This window comes from Artemia sp. Qi Xiang Cuo, chromosome 9 (genome assembly GCF_049724085.1).
Source record: "Artemia sp. Qi Xiang Cuo chromosome 9, ASM4972408v1, whole genome shotgun sequence".
Classification (NCBI taxonomy): domain Eukaryota; kingdom Metazoa; phylum Arthropoda; class Branchiopoda; order Anostraca; family Artemiidae; genus Artemia; species Artemia sp. Qi Xiang Cuo.
Genome location: NC_142802.1, coordinates 55,802,715 through 55,825,604, shown reverse-complemented (window position 1 = coordinate 55,825,604; position 22,890 = coordinate 55,802,715). Strand labels below are relative to the sequence as shown.

Genomic DNA, 22,890 nt, shown 5'->3' with positions numbered 1-22,890 from the left:
GGAAAGGCCTTAAAATCAGAGAGTAATTCTTGTTTATAACATGTTTCAGACACTGCAAACACAACTAATTTATGCAGATAAGCGGCGTGAAACTATCTGGCAGTGATTTTTTCAAGTTCTGGTTATCAGTATTGTTATAGATTATTTACATAGATTATTTTGTCTTCCATAATCTCGATGCTGCGGTCAAAATGAATGTTTTTTTCTAGTTCCAAATATGACTCTAAGGGCAAGATATCGGTAACTTAAGTTTCATAAGCTACAAAACAAACATTGGCAGATAGTTTTAATATCAAGTGCAATTTTGTTTTTCTTTTTTTGCCTAAATACTTTTTGAATTAGATTTTGAAACACAGACTTTGACATAGCTCTTTATTTATTCTTAACATCAGTGATATAAATGTTGTTTCAAACATTATAAACACAGCTGATTTTATGCTAATGATAGATGCGAAACGATTTACCAGTGATTTTACCATCTCTGGCTAACAGTATATAGTATTAGTACAGTCAATCTAGCGTCAAATAGGACTTGACCGCAAACAAATTGCAACAGAAATGATTTTTACACCATCTTGTAGAGAAAAAAAAACTGTACAACATATCAAAAGTTGAGAAACCCAGCGGGGTGCAAAATAAGTGTTTTTTAGCGTTTTCCGTTTGTTTTTTGTTGTTTTTTGCGGAAATTTTCCGTTATCCTAGAGCTTAGCATTTACTTCATGGGAGACATGTTTCTGAACTAGTTTTGTGTGCTGAATTCGAATATCACATCAGATTCAAGTTATGTCCCACTGTTAGTGTTTCACATTCATCACCAAACAAGAAATTCGTATTTCGTGGCCATATTTCCCTTTTTTCTCTGCCAGTGATGACACCTGTGTGTACTCTACCTTGATGTTCATCGCACACCAAGCTAAACGCCATGGATTCGCCCCAGTCGTGACCTTCGATCAGCCATTGTGGTGGAAAGCTATGAAAATGGTTGAGGCTTCTGAACCAGGAAGTGAGCTCTCAGCAGTAGTTCTGAAACTCGGTGGGTTTCACACAACCATGAGCTTTATTGGATGCATAGGATACACAATGGAAGGATCCGGTCTCCGCGAAGTCCTGGAACTTGCATATGCCCCAAACACAGTTCCCCATCTCCTAAGTGGAAAGGCTATTTCACGAGCTGTTCGAGGTCTCTTGCTAGTTGATAGTGCTCTACATGCCGTGCTGCTCTCCGAGTTATTTGACGATGATCCCTGTTCAGAACCTGAAACAAAGTTGGGCACCAAAGAAGTTGCAGACCTTAAAACACTATACAGCAAGATAATGAATGGAGAGGCAACAATGACGGAGGTTGAAGAAAATCCTGCACTCAAGCGGATCAAAGGTTTCGTTGACCAGAAGATACTTGATCTGTCTCAGCACAGAACTTCAAAGCTGTGGTTTCAGCTTATGAATATGGTTGGGATACTTCGTTCTTTCATCAAAGCTGGGTGGATGGGGCTTTGGGACTTACACCTAAAGTCTGTGTCTGAAATGCTACCTTTTCTTGCGGCCTGTGGTCACAACAACTATGCCAAATCGTGCCGAATATACCTTCAGAAGATGGTGGAGCTTGAAGAAACCCATCCTACTGTTCATAGTTGATTCCAACAAGGAATGCACGTCGTCAGACGATCTGATCGCTATTGGGCTGGCTTGTCGATGGATCTAGTTATTGAAAAAGAGCTTATCTGCTCGTTGAAAACAGCAGGCGGACTGACTAGGGGTACGGGCATGACCGAAACCCAGAGGTCGCTGTGGGTTTTAGCACGCCCAACCTGCTCTGCTGTTAACCTCCTAATGGAAGATCTGACCCAAATTCTCTATGGAACAAGCGAGCAGCACAAGGAGAACGCAGGCCCCAGACAAGAACAAGACTTCAAGGATACGCAGGCGATGGTCACGTACTTTGAAAATGGCTCACCATTCGGAGGGGATACCCAGCTTAGAAGCATTGCTACCGGTTTGACTGCATATGAATCTGCAAACGTTGACTTTGCGAAGGCTGTCGGGATAAAATTCGTATTTGATTTGACTGTAAATGTGGCTAAGTTTTTTTTATTCCTAATAATGTACCAGGATGTAAATAAAAAACAAACCAAAACTGGTGTTGTTTTTTGCACGCGACTGGATCCAGCTTTGCTCTTCCAACGCTTCATTGCGTTAGCCAAAAGGACAAGACTTCCTAAATCAGAGTGCTTCCGGTATGAACTTTATTCCTATCCCGCTGCTCTGTTTGACAGCTCATTTATGCCGAGAGTGCTGAACAAGGCCGAATTCACCAAGGCCATTGCACTTGCATGCAAACTCAAAGAAATTCCGTGTGTGCTGAACGACGGGACACACTACGTACTTGACGGCGGATCTCTATTGCACCGAGTCCCATGGATATAAAATGACACGTATGCGAGTATCATACAGAGCTACTCTCTGTATATTTTGCGGAAGTACCCTGGCGCAACTGTTGTTTTCGATGGGTATGATAGTGGACCTTCCATCAAAGATATGGCCAATTCGTATCGTAATCGAACGATTGGTCGCGAGGTTTTCTTCACGAATGACATGCGTCTGAAGGTTAAGAAAGAAGAATTTCTCGGGAACAAAAAAAACAAGTCAAGGTTCATTAGTGAGCTTGCAGTTCATCTCTGGCAAAAAGGCTATTTTGTAGTCCAAGCCCCCAGTGATGCAGACGTGCCTATTGTAAAAGCTGCCATCGAATCAGCTAAACAGAAGGTAACTGCCGTTATTGGAAAAGATACGGATCTTATGGTCCTTCTCTGCTACCACTGTGATGTCTCCACTAACAAGGTGTACTTCGCCCCAGAGCCAAAGAAAAATAAAGAGCGAAGGTGCTGGGATGTTCATGAAATGAAAAAAAGATTAGGCCAAGAAGTATGTGGTCTGATCTTCTTTGCCCATGCATTCCTTGGGTGTGATTCTACATCACGTGTCCGCAACATCGGAAAAGGCCTTACCCTGAAAAAAGTGATAGAAGACGAAAGTTTTCGAGCATCTGCCAAGGTCTTTATGAAGAAGGCAGCAACAAAAATCGAAGTCAAGGAAGCCGGAGAAGACGCACTTCTTATAATATATGGTGGAAAGAAGGGGGAAATCTGAACGAGCTTCGAAAGCAGCTCTTCGAAAGAAAGCTCGTCACAGCAACGGCTTTTGTTCACCCAGAGCAGCTACCTCCCACATCAAACTCTGCAGCATTTCACAGCTATAGAGTTTACTTTCAGGTACACGCCTGGAATGACAACCGTAATCTAGAATTGGACCCTCAAGAGTGGGGCTGGAAGGACCGAAATGGTACATTATACCCTGTGATGAAGGACCTACCCCCATCACCTCCCCAACTTCTTAAGATTGTTAAGTGTTCCTACCGTTCAAACTGCACCTCTGCTCGATGTAATTGTGTCAGAAACGGCATGTCTTGCACTCTCGCGTGCAAAACTTGTCAGGGAGCAGAATGTGATAATTCTCCCAAATCAGAAGATCTCATCGACGATCTCGACGACGAAGTTTCAAACTACACTGCCAGTGATTAATGTGGCAAGTCATTTGAAAAGTTGCCTGCCTTTTACAAATGTGATTTTTGTTACCTGTGATTTTAGTCAGTTAATACATTAAGAGATGATTGATTATTTTGAAAAAACCTTTTGGTGATGAACGTGAAACACTGTCGGTTGAACATATCCTTGATCTGATGTGATATTCGAGTTCATCGCATAAAACTACTCAAGAAACGTTGTCAAACGACTATGTTATAATAGAATCGCGAACTTCGTGAATGGTGATGAATGTGAAACACTTTTGGTTCACCGTATCTTAAATCTGATGTAATATTCGAGTTCAGCACATAACACTACATCAGAAATGTGTTTCCCATGAAGTAAACTCTAAGCCTTGAGAAAATCGAAAATTTAGGCTTAAAAACGAAAAATAAAACACAAAACGCTAAAAAATACTAATTTTGCACCCCGCTAGGTTTCTCAACTTTTTATATGTTGTACAGTTTTTTTTTTCTCTATAAGATGGTGTAAAAATCATTTCTGTTGCAATTTGTTTGCGGTGAAACCTTATATTGACTGTACTATATTGGTAAAGCCGTGTCATCAGTATATTTCACCTTTTAGGTTCAATTTTAGTATTTGTTTCTAGTTTTTAATTTTACTCTAAAGGTAATTTTTTGGCTAATTAAGTTTCATAAACTACAAGACGAATACTTGCAGATAGTTTAAATGTCAAGTGCGATATTGTTTTTCCTTTCATTTTTGCAGTCATGTTTGCCGCCAGCTATCGACATAATTAAACTAAAATGGTACACCATTTTCAAAATTCCGATATTTTATGGTAGCTTTTTTGTGATAGCCATAGTATGGTTATGGTAGCATTAGTTTACTTCAGGTTTCAAAGGTCATAAATACAACTACTTTAATGCTAATAAGAGGTGTGAAACTATTTACCAGTGATTTTATCAGCTCTGGCTATCAATATATATTAAAGCAGCTGTTACGAGAATGCAATTTCGTGACTATTTCAAATCGACTTCTGAATCGGTAAACATTGAAACTTAAAACGAATCAATTACATCTGTAATCAATTAAGACGTCGAAATACTTGATTCTTAAAGTTCAAGGTCAAATCTATTGAAATTACAATCTGCTCATTTAACTAGCCTTTATGTTGTTACCATGGTTGCAGCCTGGATATTTATCAGGGGGCAGATGTTTTGTGATTTCCTGATTCCCCAAATAAAATTCAACTAGCATGAACTGATTTTGATTTTAACCTGTTTTTTTTATTATAGCTGGGAGGGGGTGGGTCTTCAGGAGGAATAAATGGAAAACACCCGTGCTTGAATTGAGACTGAGACTTTTCTGTCCTTGAAGGGCCCCACGTGTTTTCGATTATTTTTTTTAATCTCTTAATACAATTTATAGAAAGTGTGTCTGAATTCAGACTAAGAACCAGTTGGAGTAAAAAATTGCTTAAGTTAATGTGGCTCTTTAGGCAGGGCAGTGCTGCAACAACGCCATATGGCCGGCTGTCTAGTGTGACCATACGATCAGTATTCCTATAGCCTTCGGAGTCTCACCAGGGATCTATAAACTGAAGCTTTTTTATCAACCCTCCTTGTGTTTCATCAGCAGTCAAACAAAGTCAAAATTAACTCTACAGCTGTAACCTTTTAAAATCACAAGAGAAACTTAAGGAGCGAAGTTAGACATTGAGCAGTCAGAAATATGTATATACAAGACGAATTTCCCATTGCGGCAAGTTCTCTTCAGCTGCACTCTTGGTATACCGCAGCATTGCAGAATAAACAAATCTTTAATAACCGGAGTTTGAATGACTCAATCCTTACCTTTTATTACTGTCAAACAGATCGTGGTAATGAACTGTAAGTAAGTAGCGAGGTGGCTCAATAGTAATTGAAACTCTAAAAAACGGTGATTGATGGTTGATTTTTAACAGATATATTAACAGAAGGCTTATTATGATTATTCCAAATATATAAGATTCACTAAGTTTAGTGTTACCCATCAAAACTACAACCCGGAGAGATTTTTCCTAATTTTCGAAAAAGGGGGAAACAGCCTAAAAGTCAAAGAATCCTAATGAAAATCACACCATCAGATTCAGTGTATCCGAAAATCCTACTATAGAGGTTTCTAGCTTCCATCTTCAAAATGTGGAATTTTGTATTTTTTGCCAGAAGAAAGATCACGGATGGGTGTTTAATTAATTTTTTTCCCCAGGGGTGATCGCATCGAACCAATAGTCCTAGAATATCGGAAAGGGTTCACTTGAAGGGAAATAAAAATGTCTAGTGCCCTTTTTAAGTGACCTAAAAGATTGGAGGGCAACTACCCCCTTTTTTCTCAAAGTCGTCCGATCAAAATTTTGAGATAGCCAAATTGTTCAGCATAGTTAAAAAGCCCCGTAACTAGTGATAAAATGACACCACCCCCCAACCCTTAAGGAAATGTCTATAAGTCACGAAATTTGCCCATTGTTTACGTATAGTATTCGTTGGAAGCATACAGACATTTTTCGGGGGCAGGGGGTAAATTTTCTGCGTGAGGAGATTTTCCACGAGGATAAGCTTCCGTTGGGAGGGAAATTTCCAGGGGTGAACTTTCCAGGGGAATCATTTTACACTGGGGGGATATGACAGAATTCCTATACGAAATTCTTTTTGTCTGTCCTACTTTCTCTTTGCCAACTCAATTTTGCATTTGGAGATATCCCGGGGGAATTACCCGGAGGATGTTTTCAGCGTGTTTGTATTTGCAGGAAAAAAATATCCATGGAAGAGGGGATTTCTGGAGTGATTGCGAAAACGATTAGAAATTGCAGTTTTTTTTTCAAATGAAAGTAGGCTAAGGAGAATTTTTCTCCTTGGCCTACTGAAAAAATTGTGTTATATATTTAATTTTGTCTTTTATTTATGTAAATATAGTGAAAAGTGTTTTAAAGTGTTATAAGAAAGGTGAATATATTTTAAAGTACAAAAATGTATATGCGTTGTAAATTTGTATTTTAATGTTATATGTTATAGGCCTAATGAATGGGAGCAGCCCCTTGCCGCCGTAAAAAAAAAATAAATAAATAAATAAAAAAAAAAAAAAGGAGAATTTTTCAGGCTGAACCGTCTGAAAGAAATTTGACGGGGGGGGGGATTTCAGCGAGGACGGAATTGTCCGGAGAGAATTGTACGGGACGTGGAGGGGTGTATTTTATGTGGGAGAAAATTTCCAAGGATTAGTTTCCCGTCATAGGAGAGAATTTTATATGGAGGGTGAGCCAGATTTGCATTATTTGAAAAACGATCAGAAATTAAATAAAAAAATAAGTTTTTCAACTGAAAGTAAGGAGAAACATTAAAACTCAAAACGAATAGAAATTATTCTGTATCTGAAGGGGTTGTCCCCTCATTAATACCTTGCTCTTTGTGCTAAAGTTTGACTGTTTGTCCTGATTTAAAAAAAAACAGCTCCTAAAACACAAGAGCCGTTTAATTAAAATAAGAAGGTTTTTTCAAAAGTGTGAAGGGTTTTAGCGTAAAGAGCAAGTTATTGCAAGGTATTCCGTATATGAGAGGGATACCCCTTCATGTAAGGAATAATTTCTGTTCGTTTTGAGTTTAAATTTTTCCCCTTACTTTCAGCTAAAAACAACTTGTTTTTGTTTTTCAAGCAAAAGAAGAAATTACACATCTCACAAACTCGCAAATTTGTGCCGTCTCAGTAGTGGCATGTTTCCATCGTCTACTACACAGTTTATAGAATTATCCAGTAAGTTTATCGCAGATCATTTCTGGTCTTCATTCTCGGTGCGAACAAAAAGCTCCTCCCACTTATTTCTGCATTAGCGGGTTAGTTGGTTTTCGTCAATCAATGAGAAATGGTTACAAAGTGCATTATTCGTAATTGCGAAAGCAGAAAAAAACTTGGTGAGCCGGCCAAGTGGTTTGCAAGTGCCCCATCTCACAGGTATGACTTAATTTACATAAAAATTATTAATTAATATAATATTTACATACATAAACTTAATGGAATTTTTATGATTTTTTAAAAGAAGGGGATTTATGAAAATAAAAAATTTTTTTTTCTTCTAATAACTGGCGGAATAGGGGTGATGGTTTCTGGGGCGGATCCAGGATTTTTTTAGGGGGGGGCGTAAACTAGGTTGATCCGAAAAACTTACGTTAGGAGCAAGTTTAATTAATGCAAACTTGCGTTAATTAGGTAAATTACGCTACTTTAGACTACTATAGGGGGGCACCCCTCGCCCCCCCCTCTGGATCCGACACTGGATGGTTTATCTTTTTTTTTCACGTCGTGATGTGTATTTTCTACGATATTTATTTTCTAGATAAGACTACTTTAGTTTTCAATAAATGTTTTCGTATGAAATGGGCAGACCTTTCCTGAACTTTAAACAATAAACACCTCTGTTTGAAAATCTTTGCACCTTGTGAATTTAGATAGCGATAAGGGTTCATGATTGAGACCAATTTTAGGACTTGGGTTCTAATTATTGGTTACTGTGGTAAAAGTTGTCATAATAGCCCTATCCAAGAAAATACCAAACGTCTGTTAAGAAGTGTTTTTCGTAAAATTCTTAGGGAACTTTCAGAAAATTTTATTTCTACTGATCTTAAGTTTAATATGGCCTTTACTTTTCTTTAAAAAAAACTTTCTTTTTCGTAAAGTTTTGTAGTGTATATATATATATATATATATATATATATATATATATATATATATATATATATATATATATATATATATATATATATATATATATCGGCGCGTACAAACAGCTGCTCTCATTTGATCTGCCATCAGCGGTCCAATTACCCTGGAACACGTATTTTGGCAGAAACTTTCTCAAAATGCCTTTGAAACCAACTTGAGAATTCGAAACCTATTTTTAATTCCTAAAAACATCTAATAATAATATTGCACGACTAATTACCGATTTTTATATATGTATTGGAATAAACTAACTTAAAATTAGTTTCTTCAAAATTAGTGTTCCAACGTTGAAGCCAAGTTTCGCGTCCAAGAGAAATCTGACTTCTCTACCCGTGAAAAGATCTGATGCCGCTTATGTTTATATCTGCAAAAACGTTCTCTGGAGCACTTGCACCTCGGTCCGGGTTTTTATAATGGGTGAGATAGGGAATGATCATACTGCTAATTCTATAAATAAACTGTGGTCTACTACAAAAACTGACTCGTGTGGGATAATGGACAAGAAGGGCGTGGTGAAAATATTTTTGACAGATCATATAGAATGGTATAAGGAATGTAATTTGGTACAAAAGACAATAATCTCACTAAAAATAACGCGTTTTCATTATAAAATAACATCCCTAAAATAAGCAGGTAGAAACTCCAACATCTTTTATACAATTGGTTCAAATTAATCAAGTTTTCCCATTCATTGGGAAACCTGACTGATATCTTATATCTGGCTGATAAAAACTTGTGTACCAATTTTACCAAATTCTGCGTGAGATACAATTTTGATGTGGCAAAGGGGGGGGGGGCGATAAAGTGATTCCCAGGCAACAGTCATACTTTTTGAACATTGGACTGAAAGACTGAGAAGACTTTGGAATGAAGAGTTCTGAAGCTCCCCTTTAGTCTATCCTATGAGTGTCCTTGGAGCTGGAACTCGTGACTTTGAACTTTTTATGGGATCTTATTATATAAGAATACAAAAAAATATATCTGCATTTTTTTTTTGGGGGGGGGGGCTGAAGCAGTTAGGGTTCCTATCCCTTTGTTAAGTCTGGTGCCGCTGGAAGAACACTTTCTAATGATACAGAGTTAAGGCTTTAAATTATTTAATTTTTATTTCTAGTTTGAAGTGCTTGAAATAAACTTCAAAGCCAAACCTTCTTTGCACTTAATTTACCTGTTGTGTCGGTACTTATGGTTGTCTATGCGTTAAAGGAACTTTATTTCTGTGCCACGCTATTGGTTTGACAGGCGGAGAATAGTCTTAGTCAACTATGGAAATGATTTACAACAGAGGGGGAGCCTACAAACTAATCCTCACTCCCCCTCCCCTGGACGTGTCCAGGAAAATATTATAACCATTTCATATTTTAAGGAAAACATTCAAGAAGTTTGCTCACCATTTTTAGGTGTTCCTGGGCAGCAAAGTCCTGTTACTCCTTTTTCTAATTCACAAGTTGTACCATCATAACCAATTATATCTTGAAACCACACAGCACACTCTCCTGCCGGTCTGCATTCAGTTGGCTGACCGTAAAGTTTTGAACAGCCATGTACAGGGTATTCTACTTCTGGCTCATACGCAGGATAGATCGGTGCAGCTATATGTGCATATTTCGGCTCTGGAGTTTTCTTTCCTCCAATAGAGAGTGTTGCAAAACCAGACGGAAACTGATTGTAGTAGCTTCGAAAGAAACCGTCCTGACGCTTAACACGGTGAGGACACTCACCAAAAACAAGACCCACTAGGGGTAAGAAGAGTAATAAATGCATGTCTGAAAAAAAAATGTTAGGACTATCAAAAGAAAATAAATGAAAAAAATGGTTCTTTAGTCTATTTTAAAACATTGTAATAAATTTCTAAAACAGAAAAGGACATATCGGGACGTATGCAGAAGGAGGGACCATGGGGACTGGACCTCCCACCGAAACCCTGAATTTTTGGGCATTTCTTATTCCAATTATCAGCTGGGAGGTCTGAAATCCTGCCAGTTGTCCATTATGGTTGCGAGTTGTGGGGGACTGCTATGGTGGAACAACTGGAATCTCTGCAGCCTATGTATTTTGAAAGAGCTATAGGCCCTCAAAACAATTTTCGTAGTTTAGAGATGAAGAGACACAAGCACCTTTTCATGGTTTGAAGTCCTACCAGTTGTCCATTATGGCTGTTAGTTCTAGGTGTGTGAGTTGTGACTCTTTCCAGGATCAAGCACTAAAATCTTACCGCACTTTTGTTCCCACAATCATGTACGATAAGATTCAAAATAAATGACACACTTCAGCATAAATAAATTACTAAATTATGGAAAATACCGTCACAGAAGCCATTCTAGTTATATGTAGGGGAAAGAAGCCAAGATATTTTTTTGAGGGAAATACATGCCGAAACGGTTCCCTGTACTCCGCATAATATATGAAGGGTTAGCATTTAATACATCTTCTTTTTTTATGGTTTAAAATTGAAATCCCTTCTGTGACACGTCTTGCTGATCATTTTGTCAATACTGCATCAATTAATGTTCCCTTTACAATATAGTAATAAAGAAAATTTCGGTTTAACCGTCGCAAAATCATAATAGTTTTCTGTAGAGGACAGAAGCCAATACTTTTCCTTGAGAGAAAGACATGCCAAAAAGGATTCCCTGCACTCCACATAATATACCAAGGGTTAAAATCCATTACAAATTTGACAATAAATGGTTTAAAATGGAAAGTTCTTACTGTAAAACGCCTTGCCGTGCAATGTTTCTTCACTGGTTCAATTAATATTCCTCATACAATATAGTAATTAAGAAAGTTTCAGTTTCACCGATGCACCAATCAGTCAAGAAGAATATACTAAAGTCACCTGAAGTGTTTGTAAAAGTGGTGTCTCACTCAACATATGTCTATGGATATGTCGGTTCATATAACATTTTCTTTTGTTTTTATTACAGAGCATGAAAGGGCAGAAACTTTCTCAAATTAAAATTTACGCTCGACGATACTTTTAATGACCGTTAACGTAGCTGGTAGAGTAGTCTAGTGACATTGCCATAGCCTGAGGTGGGAACTGAGGCTCTGGATTCTCTTCCACTTTTTAGTGTGAGAAATAATATATATAAAATTCTCTGTTTGATAGTATAATCAAACTGACCTCCTCAGGTGCAAGCAGCATTAAAGCTCATTTAAGGGGATCAATTATCCAAGGAGCCGGAAGATAGGCTGCTTCGTGGGTTAATTAGGTCTAGGTATCCCCGTTATATTGTGGCAGTAGGAATTTTGTATTGAAGGGAAGGTTGTCAAATGGAGTGTAATTTTTCTTTAGTACTTGTATTTTTTGTATATGGCTTTTAAAGGCTCTTAAATACAGATTATTATTATTATTATAATGACTGCATTAAACAAAGAGTTATTATGTAAAATGATTGAGATCAAGGCAGACATCGATTTATTAGTTCGGATATCAAGTTTGAATATTGAATATAAAAATTACGCCTATCCAGTACCGTAATGCTAGTACTTAACATTATAAAAATATCGTTTTCTGTATATCAAATAAGCCAACAAATATGACGCCCACAACCTGAATTCTAAACTACTTATCAGTTTGAATAATGGACTTTACAATTGATCTATCCCTAACGAAGCTCAGAAAGAACTAAATAAATCAAAGCAGTCAAAAATCAGATCGAACGTAAAATGCTTTTTTATGAATATATGACACTTGTTTTTTTTTTCTTCTTGTTTTATTATCTTTAATTGGCTCTATGTATACGAATCTGTTATTCTGTTGCAGGAGCATGACTTGGACTTTTTCCTCTTTTTATATTCTTTCTATGCCGCCAATTTTAGTTTCTTGCGGAAAAGCGGTAAGGGTCTAACTCTTACTCTTTAGAAAAAATGTGTGCCTCTTGACAGATTGATGAATATGACAATGCGTTTTGATAGCTGTATTCAGTTGAGGCCAATTGGATAGCTGTGCTTATTCTTGACCAGAGCCTACAGTGTGTGAGTAGAAGCGGAGTTTTATAGTCTATATCAGACATAAATATTTGAAATAGCTCTGTCGAGGTTTTATTTCTATGAACTACTTTCCACTTGTAAGTGGAAACCTCCTTTCAAGTATACAAGCAAGCCGGCATCAGCTTCAAATTGAAATTGGACTAAAATCTGAAAGCGCTTATGATGAGTTGACGGCCCCACCTCCAAATTGTACTTTTGGAGTAACAAACAGAAAATTTAGAGATCCAAAAAAGAGGGTTTACCCATAGGGACAAAAGTGTTGTCATCACTGCTGTTACAAGCCAGTTCTGCTTCTGATTTCGGTTGATTTTGCTATTTCACGTTCCGTGTTTAGTGCTAAGACAGAGGGATGGTATTACAATTCTACTAGACTTTATTTTGTTTTCTCATTGCTAAAGAAACTGGAGCTTCACCCTTCGCTCCTCTCTGATGGGAGAAAGATGGGCCACGGCTGATGTGAGAATCAACTTTTGAACAGATGACATATTTTGTTCACACTGATCAATAATCCGTAAAGAGCCGACGAAAGTATAGCACGTCTGTTTATTATACACCAATTTGAAAATTTTGAGGGGGTGTCAACTTTATTATTGATGTTCACATCAAAAAAGGAAAATGGTTCTGCATAAACTAAGTCCTGATTCAGTGCAAAAATGAGCCAAGTCCCAATTTGTTGAAAAAAACAAATTTAAAGCAATAAGTGGATCCGTGGCCCCTCCAAAGGGATCACGGGCTTCACGGGCATTAAATTGGGCCCCAGATTTTTTAAACTGGTGTTAGGATAGTGTTTTAGAAAGATGCTCTTAAACAAGACCTTTTCCAATAAAATACTAAATTTAGATGTTTTTTCATCTCATTTATATACACAAAGATTTCTATTTGTCGATTACAAAGTTACTATTACTACTACTAATACTAACAACTCAATGCAGCACCAAGCCGTCTGAGGTCAACACAGCTACACATGCTTTAGGCCTTATTTATTATGCATCTGAGGTAAATTTTTAAATACATACATTCAAAATCAAAAAGCGTCAAGGACAAATTTCCACGGTTTTCCTCATGTTTCCTTCTTCATCTGCATAATTTGCTTTTTTTTAGTTTTTTAATGAAGATTTCCTTCTCCTCTCAAAAAATTAATTTCTACATTCGTGGTGGATCCAACATATAAAAATATGCATTCAAAAGTCAGCCTATATAAAAAGAACAATAAAAATTAGGATCACAAATTTTCTGATGGTTACGAAAGTAAATTGGGAGGCTTTTTTTGGAAGTGCCTCCTAAACCTCTGTATCTGCCTACAATATTCACCGAGTAGCTTAATGCTCAATCTTTTATCTAGGAAAACCAATAATGTATCGTATCAGGTTTTTGAAATAAAACCTCAAATAGAAAAAAAAGATTAATGTAACTCCATTACTGGTAATCATTATTACGTAGTTTCGTGCATCATATTACGTATTTCGTTTACACCCATGCACATCAGTACAAAGTATATTTCAATGTGCCTCATAATGTCTGGTATATATGAATCAATCCTCATTAGGTTTGTGAAAACCTTGACCTTTACGCAGTTACTGCTCCTCGTGTTTTTTTTTCGTACCACATACGGTTATGGGACCAACGCCCAGTCCTAATCCTGCCCAACCACTCTAAAAATTTCTTCATCTTTATTTTATTCTATAGGATTAATTAACTCCTTGCTTAAATTTAGTCGTCACACTAGAAATTGGGAAGTAACTGAGTCGGTGGTAAGCAAAATCGATTAATTCACTTTCCTTTATTTATAATAAAGGTTGATTTTCTATTTTAAAGATTAGTTAAGGTTTTCATTTAAAGGATTATCTTAAGGGTTTCAGGTCACAAAAAGCCTATTTTTGGTGGAGGGGGGTTGAGGATACCTTTAGTCTGTGCTCATAAAATCAATTTACGAGTAGGAGAAAAGTTTTTATTTGCGTCCACCTTACCCGGTATTTAGGTTTTGTCACCCAGTTTCTTAGAGTTATACGTAGTTTTACTACTAGGTCTACAATAAAAACTTAAATTTAGGTGCTATGACACTACAAGCAATGCTTTGGTATTTGTTAATTATACGGAACACACTCAAGAATTTCGCTCTGTAAGATATGACAAAAACCGGTTTGCTTCTGCAATCGGTAATGATTTGCTTATTTTGAGTGAGAAAAAACTACGATGTGTGTATATTTTAATTAAATATTTAATATATAGAAATGGTTAGGGATTAGGTATTTAATATATTGCGTTCTGGGTTTGGGCCTACTTTCCATAATTTTCTGCTGTAGTTCCCATAATTTTGTTTCTAAAGTTTTATACTTTCATCATATTTTGGTGTATTTCATTAGGATTAACCTAACTTCCTTCTTGGGTGTGTTCCATATAACTAACAAGTACCAATACTTTTTTCAATGACAAAATACCCTAACATTTTTTTTATTAGCTTTTTCCCCCAATTCGGGCAGCTGCCACTGTGCAGCAGCCACGGCAAAAAAATGAGAGAAATCTATAGTATCCTCGGTTGTCAGTTACTGTTCCGTTAAGACGAAAACTGTAAAAAGGAGTGAAAGTAATCTTAATAATAAAACTTAAAAAAAAGAGTGAAAGCGTTTCAATTAAAGCTTTTAAAAGTCTCTGGTAACCCTTAAGCAAAAAGTTGTATCAGATTCGATCTGTAGAAAATATGGATTTGATCTATACGTACATGTCATCAGTAATTAGCCCGTATGAGTTATGAAATTAAATATCAATCAAGCGCTACATAAATATTTATTTCCTTTGAAAAGATACATAGATCATGCGGATAAAATAAAAATTAGCTAGTTACATTTAATGTATCAGCAATGGCAAATTCAAGACACACAAGACATTTAAGGAAAGAGATTAGAATTAATAGTTCCTATAATTGAAAAGCTTTAAATTGAAATTACATTTCTGTTATTTTTTTGGACCTTATGCATTATACGAGAAACACTCGAGGATTTGGATCGCGAAGATCAGATAGGACAATAACCGGTTAGTTTGTAATACATAGTGATATAATATAGTGTCTCACCATGAATGTTCAAATTAAAGATGGGATTGGCCAAGGACCGAAGAACAGACAATTCTATTTTTCCAGGATAAGGGGTTGCTGCCCAAAACAAAATAGTGCGTCAATGGAGACACCATGACTTTTACTCTTGCGAGAACAGTGTTGGATCCAGGGGAGGGGCAAGGGGGCCCCCCCCTAACATAGTCAGAAGTAGTGTCATTTACTGAATTAACGCGAGTTTGCGTTAATTAAACTTGCTCCTAGCGCAAATTTATCGGATCAACCTACTTTGCCCCCCCCTCTAAAAAAATCCTGGATCCGCCACTGTATTAGAAGCAACATCGTTGGAAGTGTAAGCTAACCCAACCTTAATTAGCATTAACCAAACTTCACATCTCGAGAGTTTCTCGTATAATACATGAGTGCCATTTTTTTTTATCTAACCACATATCTGCGTTATATAATTCGTATTAGTATGCTTTGCTTAGAATCTTGCATTAAAATCTTGGTTCAGTTGCATATACAGCGGGGCCTTCACCCTCAAAATCTTGAGACTATACATAATTTGACAATTTTGAAGTTTTTTTAAGTACCAACCCCTCCCCCCACCAGAAAATTCTTATGAAGTACCTGAACCAGCTCACAAAAACAGTGAAAACTGGCCTCATGGCCAATCACCCTGAACCCATCTCCCTCTGGATATCTCGGAGCGTTCATGATTTGTCCCGAAATTTACTATGTTGTTCATTTAAATTGCATAATTTCGCGCTTCTATTTTCAAATTTTGATCCTTCCAAAATTTTAAACCCTATCCAAAATTATCACGCGCTGTTTATTTGCCAATTTGTACGTCTCGTTTAAAGGTCTGATCGATTATGTTTCTATTCAAGTTATTTATTTCCCTTTTGTTTAACCTTTTATGAATAAACAATCTAATATAAAAATAGCAACTTCAAGTAAATTTCCAATCACAAATGCGAGGTTTTATTAATCAGCTAATTTTTGGACGGTGATTATGCCGCGGTTTTGTCGAGGGTTTCGTGATCACTTTATAATGCATAGTTGGCATAAAGCGGAAAGAATGCCAACAATTCAAAACCTGAGTGATGAAAATGAACCAATTTTCTCGCCGCGTCAATTTACTTATTGAAACATACCAAGTATTCATATTATTCATTAAGGGCACAAAAACGTATAAGGCCTAGACTTTTTTTTCCCTACGGTACTATTTTTATGCTTTTTGTATAGTTTAGGTCTAAAAGCTGAAGAAAAACCTGCGGAAATTATGTCAACACTGTAACATAAGTATTACTTTTTAAAAAACGTAAAATCTACCAGAATCTAGCTTCTTTCACTGATCCCAGTCTCCCCTTTTATCCCCGATTATACTTCAAGGGCATTTCAGACTGCAAGACTCATCTGGGCGGAACTAATAGCGTCAAAATTTAGACCCATAGTCAAGCATTTCCTTTACACATCGTAGGTTCCTTGCACCATCAGGCAGAGGGGAGGGTATCTTGGTAGTCTTCACTCTTTCCGAAAAAAACAAGATGTCTACAATTTTTCTTATGATATTTCATGCTTTTCATACATTGCTGACAATTTTTACGCTTTTCCGAAGTTTTTTTTCTGAAATTTTATGAATAGGATCTTTATCTGCAAATACTGATGAATAGGATCTTTATCTACAAATATTCCAAATATATTTGCATTCTCTTGCACTTTTTTTTGCTTGTTTGAAGGACTGGTAGAAAGTATGCCAATTTATATATGTTATTTTACATGTGAGGGAAAATTTCCTGGGGAATTGCCGGGGAAAATTTTTCATGGGGAAATTATAGGGGGTATTTTCTGGAGGAAAATTTTCTAGGGAGAATTTTTCAAATACTTTTGAATTTAAAAATATGATCAATATTAAGACGTGGGGAAAATTTTCCGGGCAGGGATTTTTTTTTGAATTTCCTTTGTTTTGAGATTGCATGAACTTGCGATGGGTAAGCTAGATACCAATAAAAATAAGAAATTGTGCGGCTTTATTGGAGATTTCGACAGCGGGAAAAATCAATGAAGAGATTGGTGGAAAATGCACAAGGTACAGCTGAGACAGGTTTCACCTGATAGAACAACTAATTCAACTTCTGTGCATGAAGTTTCTAAGCGGGAAAGTCCGATGCATCTCTCGATTTTAAAGAGGATGGGAAATGGATGAGGTTATATTAAAATACTGAGTACCGATAGAACATAAAACTCATATTACAGCCCAGGCTCTAATCGTGACCTGGACTATAGATGGGTCAAAACAAAGATAGCTTTGTCATGGGCCAACGAATATATCTCAGTTGTTCAACATCAAGCTACCCTAAATGACTTCTTTTTTTTTACGGCAAGAATAGAGGTAAATAGAATTGGTCGAACCAAAATCGGTACTCGTGTAGAATCCGGTAAGTACAGGAGAAGAACCGCCTATAGAATTTCAAAGATCCAATGAAAAAACATGTTTTCGCTGCCTTGTAAGGTATTGCTCACTCCGGGAATTATGTTTAAATTTTAGTTTTTGGGGGTTTTAGGGGGAATAAAAGGTGCCTAGGTTAGGTTAGGTTACGTATTTAATATATGCTATACTTTACCCCTCCCACCCCTCTAATGTGCAAATATATAGCCCAATTTTGTTCGTAAACTATTATATTTTCATTCTATTTTGTTTTATTTCATTAGCATTAACGAAACTTCACTGACCGGATTCTACACAAGTACTCCAAAATCTTTAGCTTGGTCATTCCCAGCCTCAAGAAGTGGATGTACATCTCAGAACATCAAATGTGCCGCACATTTCCACCACGCTTGGTATAGTTCTGCCACGGTTGACATAATTTCCCCCACGCTTGGCACGGAACACCCGTTGTGTGTGATTTCTCAAAGTGGGCCCCCCTTCGTCCCAGTCATAACTAAACCTTTAGGGTGGAAACTGATATTAATTATATGAAATGAAGTTGATAATTTATATTACTTATATAAATTATATTAATGATATATTGCATAGATGAGTCACCTCGATGCAACTAGTAGTTGACTAAGAAAAAACCCAACTTCGATGAAGATCTTAAAGCGCATAAGAGCATTTGTGTGTAAAGTAGACAATGCAATAAAACTACTTCTGTAATAAAACCTTTGGTTATCAATGCAAATTAGTTCCTTCTTTTTTAATACCCGCAGATTACAATGGTTTCAATAAAAAAAAAATTGAATACAGCGATTTAATGCTTAATTATCATTCACTAAATTGTCTATTGTTCTCATAAGTCTAAGGATTTAAAAGGTAATTGACTTTTCGGAACAACTTGTCTATTTCCCAAAATTATTACTGTAAGCCTGGTCACGAATTTACCAGCTGTAAAAGGTATTTTCTGCAATGGAAAATAATTATTATATATAAATTCTAACTTTATTATTTGTGAAATGGCCAATGAAAACACAATTATTAACCTTTGTGGATATGGTATTTGGCAGGGCCGCATCCAGGATTATTTTTTTTTGGGGGGGGGGGTACAAAGACATTAAAAACACATAACGAATTCATTTATATGGATTTTTGTTACGTTTTTACGAATTGGACCAACATTTCCGTGGGTGGGGTAAACCCTAAAATCCTCCTTAGATACGCCCTTGGCGTTTGGTTTTACTGATCGACTTTCAGTTTGAAAGGTTCATTAGGTTTACATGCGTCTACAATTTTAGGGGCGGAACCTACAACTAGGCGAGGAGTCGTGTTTTACTTTGTCTAAACTTACTTTCTTTGTGTCCGATCAACTTGCATTTAGTTTCGCAAGACAGTTTATAAGTTTTAGTTGTCTACTTATTTTTTATGGATTGCTTGACGAAGCAGAAAAAAAACTTAAGAGCTAAAACTCTCCGTAACACCAAAGCTGTGACTAGGAAAACAAGTTGAGCCCCTTCCCCTAAAACATTGCATTATTATACCCATGCATCGTTTAACTTAAGGTTAGAACATCTATTCCATATTGAATACCCTGCCCTCGAAATGGTTTCAAAGTCTTAAGATATGTGGTGATCTAATAATGACGAATCATTTTATCCTGACCTTTTTTTCTATTGGTTTATATTAAACAGTAAAGGCTAAGCTATTTCGAAAACCCTTTTGGAAACACTATTCCCCAGATCAACTGATGGATATGTTTCCAAAATACAGAGCCGTTCAAAGGGGGGGATGCAACCGGGTCAGCTGCTCCGGGCACAACTGCTAAAAGAAAATTTTCCGCAATTTGTATTTTTCGCAATTTTCGCAATTCCGCAATTTCTAATTTACACACCTCACGCACCTCAAAATGGATTTTGAGGTGCGTGTAAACCAGGATTTATAACGATACCTTAAATTGTCTACGCCTTAAGATATTAAATAAAAAAAAAGTTTTTACAACTGAAAGTAAGGAGCCAAATTACAACTCAAAACGAACAGAAATTATTCCGTATATGACGGAGAAGCCCCCTCCTCGATACCTGGCTCTTCACGCTAAAGTTTTTTGAACTTAAAAAAAATTATCCTATTTTAATAAAAAAGCCCTTCGATTCCAAAGATTGTTCTTAAAAATTTGGGACAAACTCTCGAAACTTAGCTTAACAAGAAAGGCCTTGAGGATGGGACAACCCCTTCATCTACGGAATAATTTCTATTTGTTTCGAGTTGTATTGTTGCTCCTTACTTTCAGTTGAAAAAACTTGTTTTTTATTACCTAATTTCTGATCGTTTTCAAATAATGCCGGTATCTGGCTCATCTGGCAAATCTGGCTCATCTTCCATGAAAAATTACTCCCCTCGCGAGAAACTCCTCCTTGGAAAGTTCCTCTCACATAAAATACTCCCCCCATAAAGCTTCTTCCGGACAGTTCCATCCTTAAGGAAAATTACCCCCCCTCCGTAAAATTTCTCAAAGAATATTCAGTCTGAAAAATTCTCCCTTGTGTACTTTCATTTGAAAAAGACTAAGTTCTAATCGTTTTTCCGATTACTCGAGAAATCCCCCTTCCGTGGAAATTATTTCTTCAAAATCCAAACACGCATAAGATTTTCCTCGAACAATTCCCCCGGAACATCTCCGCATGCAGAAGTGAATAGGCAAATGAAAAGTAGAAAAACAAAAAGAATTTTGTATAGGAGTTCTGTCAAATCTCCCCAGTGTAAAATTTCCCCTGGAAAGTTCACTGTCGCAAATTTCCCTCCAAACGAAAGAATATCCCCATGGAAACTCATCTCAAGCACAAAATTCCCCCCCCCCCCAAAAAAAATGTCCGCATACTTCCCAATAATAAATATTATACGTAAACAATGGGCAAATCTTATAACTTAAAAACCTATCCCCAGGGGCTGGATGGGGTCATGTTACCTCCAAAGGCATAATTTTTCGAGCTTTTCAACTATGCAAAACAAAATGGATATATCAAAATTTTGATTGGACGATTTTGGGGAGAAAATGGTTGTGGGAGGGGGCTAGTTGCTCTCCATTGGTTACATAAAAAGGGCACAAGAACTTTTTATGTCCTTCCAAATGAGCCCTCTCCCGATGTTCTAGGATCATTGGTTCGATACGACCTCCCCTGGAGAAAAAAAAACACATCTGTGATCTTCCTTCTGACAAGAAATACAAAATTCCATATTTTTGCAGATAGGAGCTTAATACCTCTACAATAGGGTTCTCTGATACGCTGAATATGATGGTGTGATTTTCATTAGAAATCTTGATTTCTCTAAGGGGTTTTATTCATACGTCTTTCTCCATCAGAGGGAGTATAGGGGTGCCCTTTTCCACATTTTCGGTGTTAATAAAACCACCAGCTTGAAAAAGGGAAATTTAGTCGCCTAATCCATTCAATTCAACCCTGTTCAACTCATCTCCATGCAACTCAACTCTCCATTGAATTTAGCCCCATACAACTCGATCGCCATTCAAAATAAACCCCATGCAACCTAACCCCCATTAAACTCAACCTTTATTTACCTCAAAACCTATTAAAATTAACCCTATTCAGCTAAACACCATGCAGTTAGTATCTGGTTAAACACATTTAAAGCACTTGTTGAAACCAGAATCTGCGGCTGGCCTTTGAACAAGTTGTATCAAGTGCTGATTAGAAGCTTAGAATTTACTTCTCACTGAAATTGCAATTTCCACCTTACAGCGTAATACCCTAAAGCAGTGGTTCCCAATCAATTTTGGGCCATACCCCACCTAGGTAATACCCCCCTCGTGATTTTTTTTTTACTCAAAACTTTAGGTGTATTGACATGAAGGAAGTTTAAAAGGCGATTAGCTTGGTATCTTTTTTTTGGGTCGTCCTCTAGGCATATTTTATAATAATGAAAAATATTGTCTGAATGCAACACCTTTTATACAGTGTATAACGTCACCGCAATGCAATCATGTATGTTTTTTACTCTTTAAATGCAAATGAATGAGATGTCATTCACAGGATTTTTTTTTTTTAACTAAGGCTCTAAATAATAGTCAGTCTAAGGGTGCACGTCCTGCCCAAGACCCACCAAAATATTATCAGGCCCAACCGGTGGGGCCTGCCCCCCAAGTTGGAAATCACGGTCCTAAACTTAAGGTCATATCTGACGATTTAATGATTATAGAGGGTTAAAGCTTTCAGTGGAATCAAACTTCTTTGGAAACATGATTTTCTTTGGGTTTCTCTGGAAAATGATTTTCGTAAAAGGATTTAAATCAGAAAAGATAACTTGCAATAATAATAAAAAAAAATTAAGTTAGCAACTAAAATTAATTAAACATAATAAATGTATAGCCCAAATTGGGTGTCAAGTATTCATTTTGTTCTAAAAAGTAACATTTTCCATGTGGATAGTTTTTTTTCCAGTTTCACAATATATTTTGTCTTTCTTCAGCTATTTAATTTTGGAGATGCTCTTTTGGCTATATATTTCATTGCATTTTTTTTCTATTTAGGAATAGGCTACTCACAGGGGACAGACGGAATATTTTCCTTCGCGGTTGATTACGGTAAGTAAAAGTGCATCAATTTAGTTTTTTTTTTCAGTTTAGGATCACTTGACGGTAAATTTGTTGAAATTTAATTAATTCTTTAGCGGAAAGACGATCAAAACTTTTGATTTAATAACAACCAAATAAAAACCAAATAACAACCAAAAATCTAATAACCAATACCGTAAAATTGCATCCCAGATCCCTTAATAACTGGATGTAGCCTTAGGTTATATACAAAAAGTTATTGATTTGTTGTATTTTTCAATTGGATTTGTTGTATTTTTTTAGTAATGGTGAAAGGGTACTCAGAAAGGGCCATCCTATTTTAGTTTTGTATTTTGTTTTAAGTTTTGGTTTTTTACATTTTTATGAGTTTTATTCTGCACTGAGGACGGTCAAGCGGAGGTCTTGACCGAAATAGTTGCATATTTTTTCAATTTTTTCACTGGCTGTTTATTGTCCTCGTTTTCTTCCTTTCTTCGCGATTTTATGTTTTTTCCATAATGGCAAGACCCGAACTCAACACCTC

General features: G+C 36.6%; 1 protein-coding gene across 7 annotated transcripts in view; it reads right to left on the bottom strand.

Annotated features, from left to right (window-relative positions):
* The window catches only part of LOC148948839 (immunomodulatory peroxidase-like), a 130,894-nt gene that overhangs the window by 105,891 nt on the left and 2,113 nt on the right, over nt 1-22,890 (bottom strand). Inside the window, exons 1-2 of one of the 7 annotated variants that reach the window (XM_089094741.1) lie at nt 16,655-16,682; nt 9,689-10,063 (exon numbers count right to left, since the gene is read on the bottom strand). In XM_089094741.1, coding sequence (XP_088950867.1) covers nt 9,689-10,061 — 373 coding nt within the window. In that variant the 5' untranslated portion in view covers nt 10,062-10,063; nt 16,655-16,682. The other 6 variants (XM_089094739.1, XM_089094742.1, XM_089094740.1 and 3 more) reach the window with 6 other exon arrangements.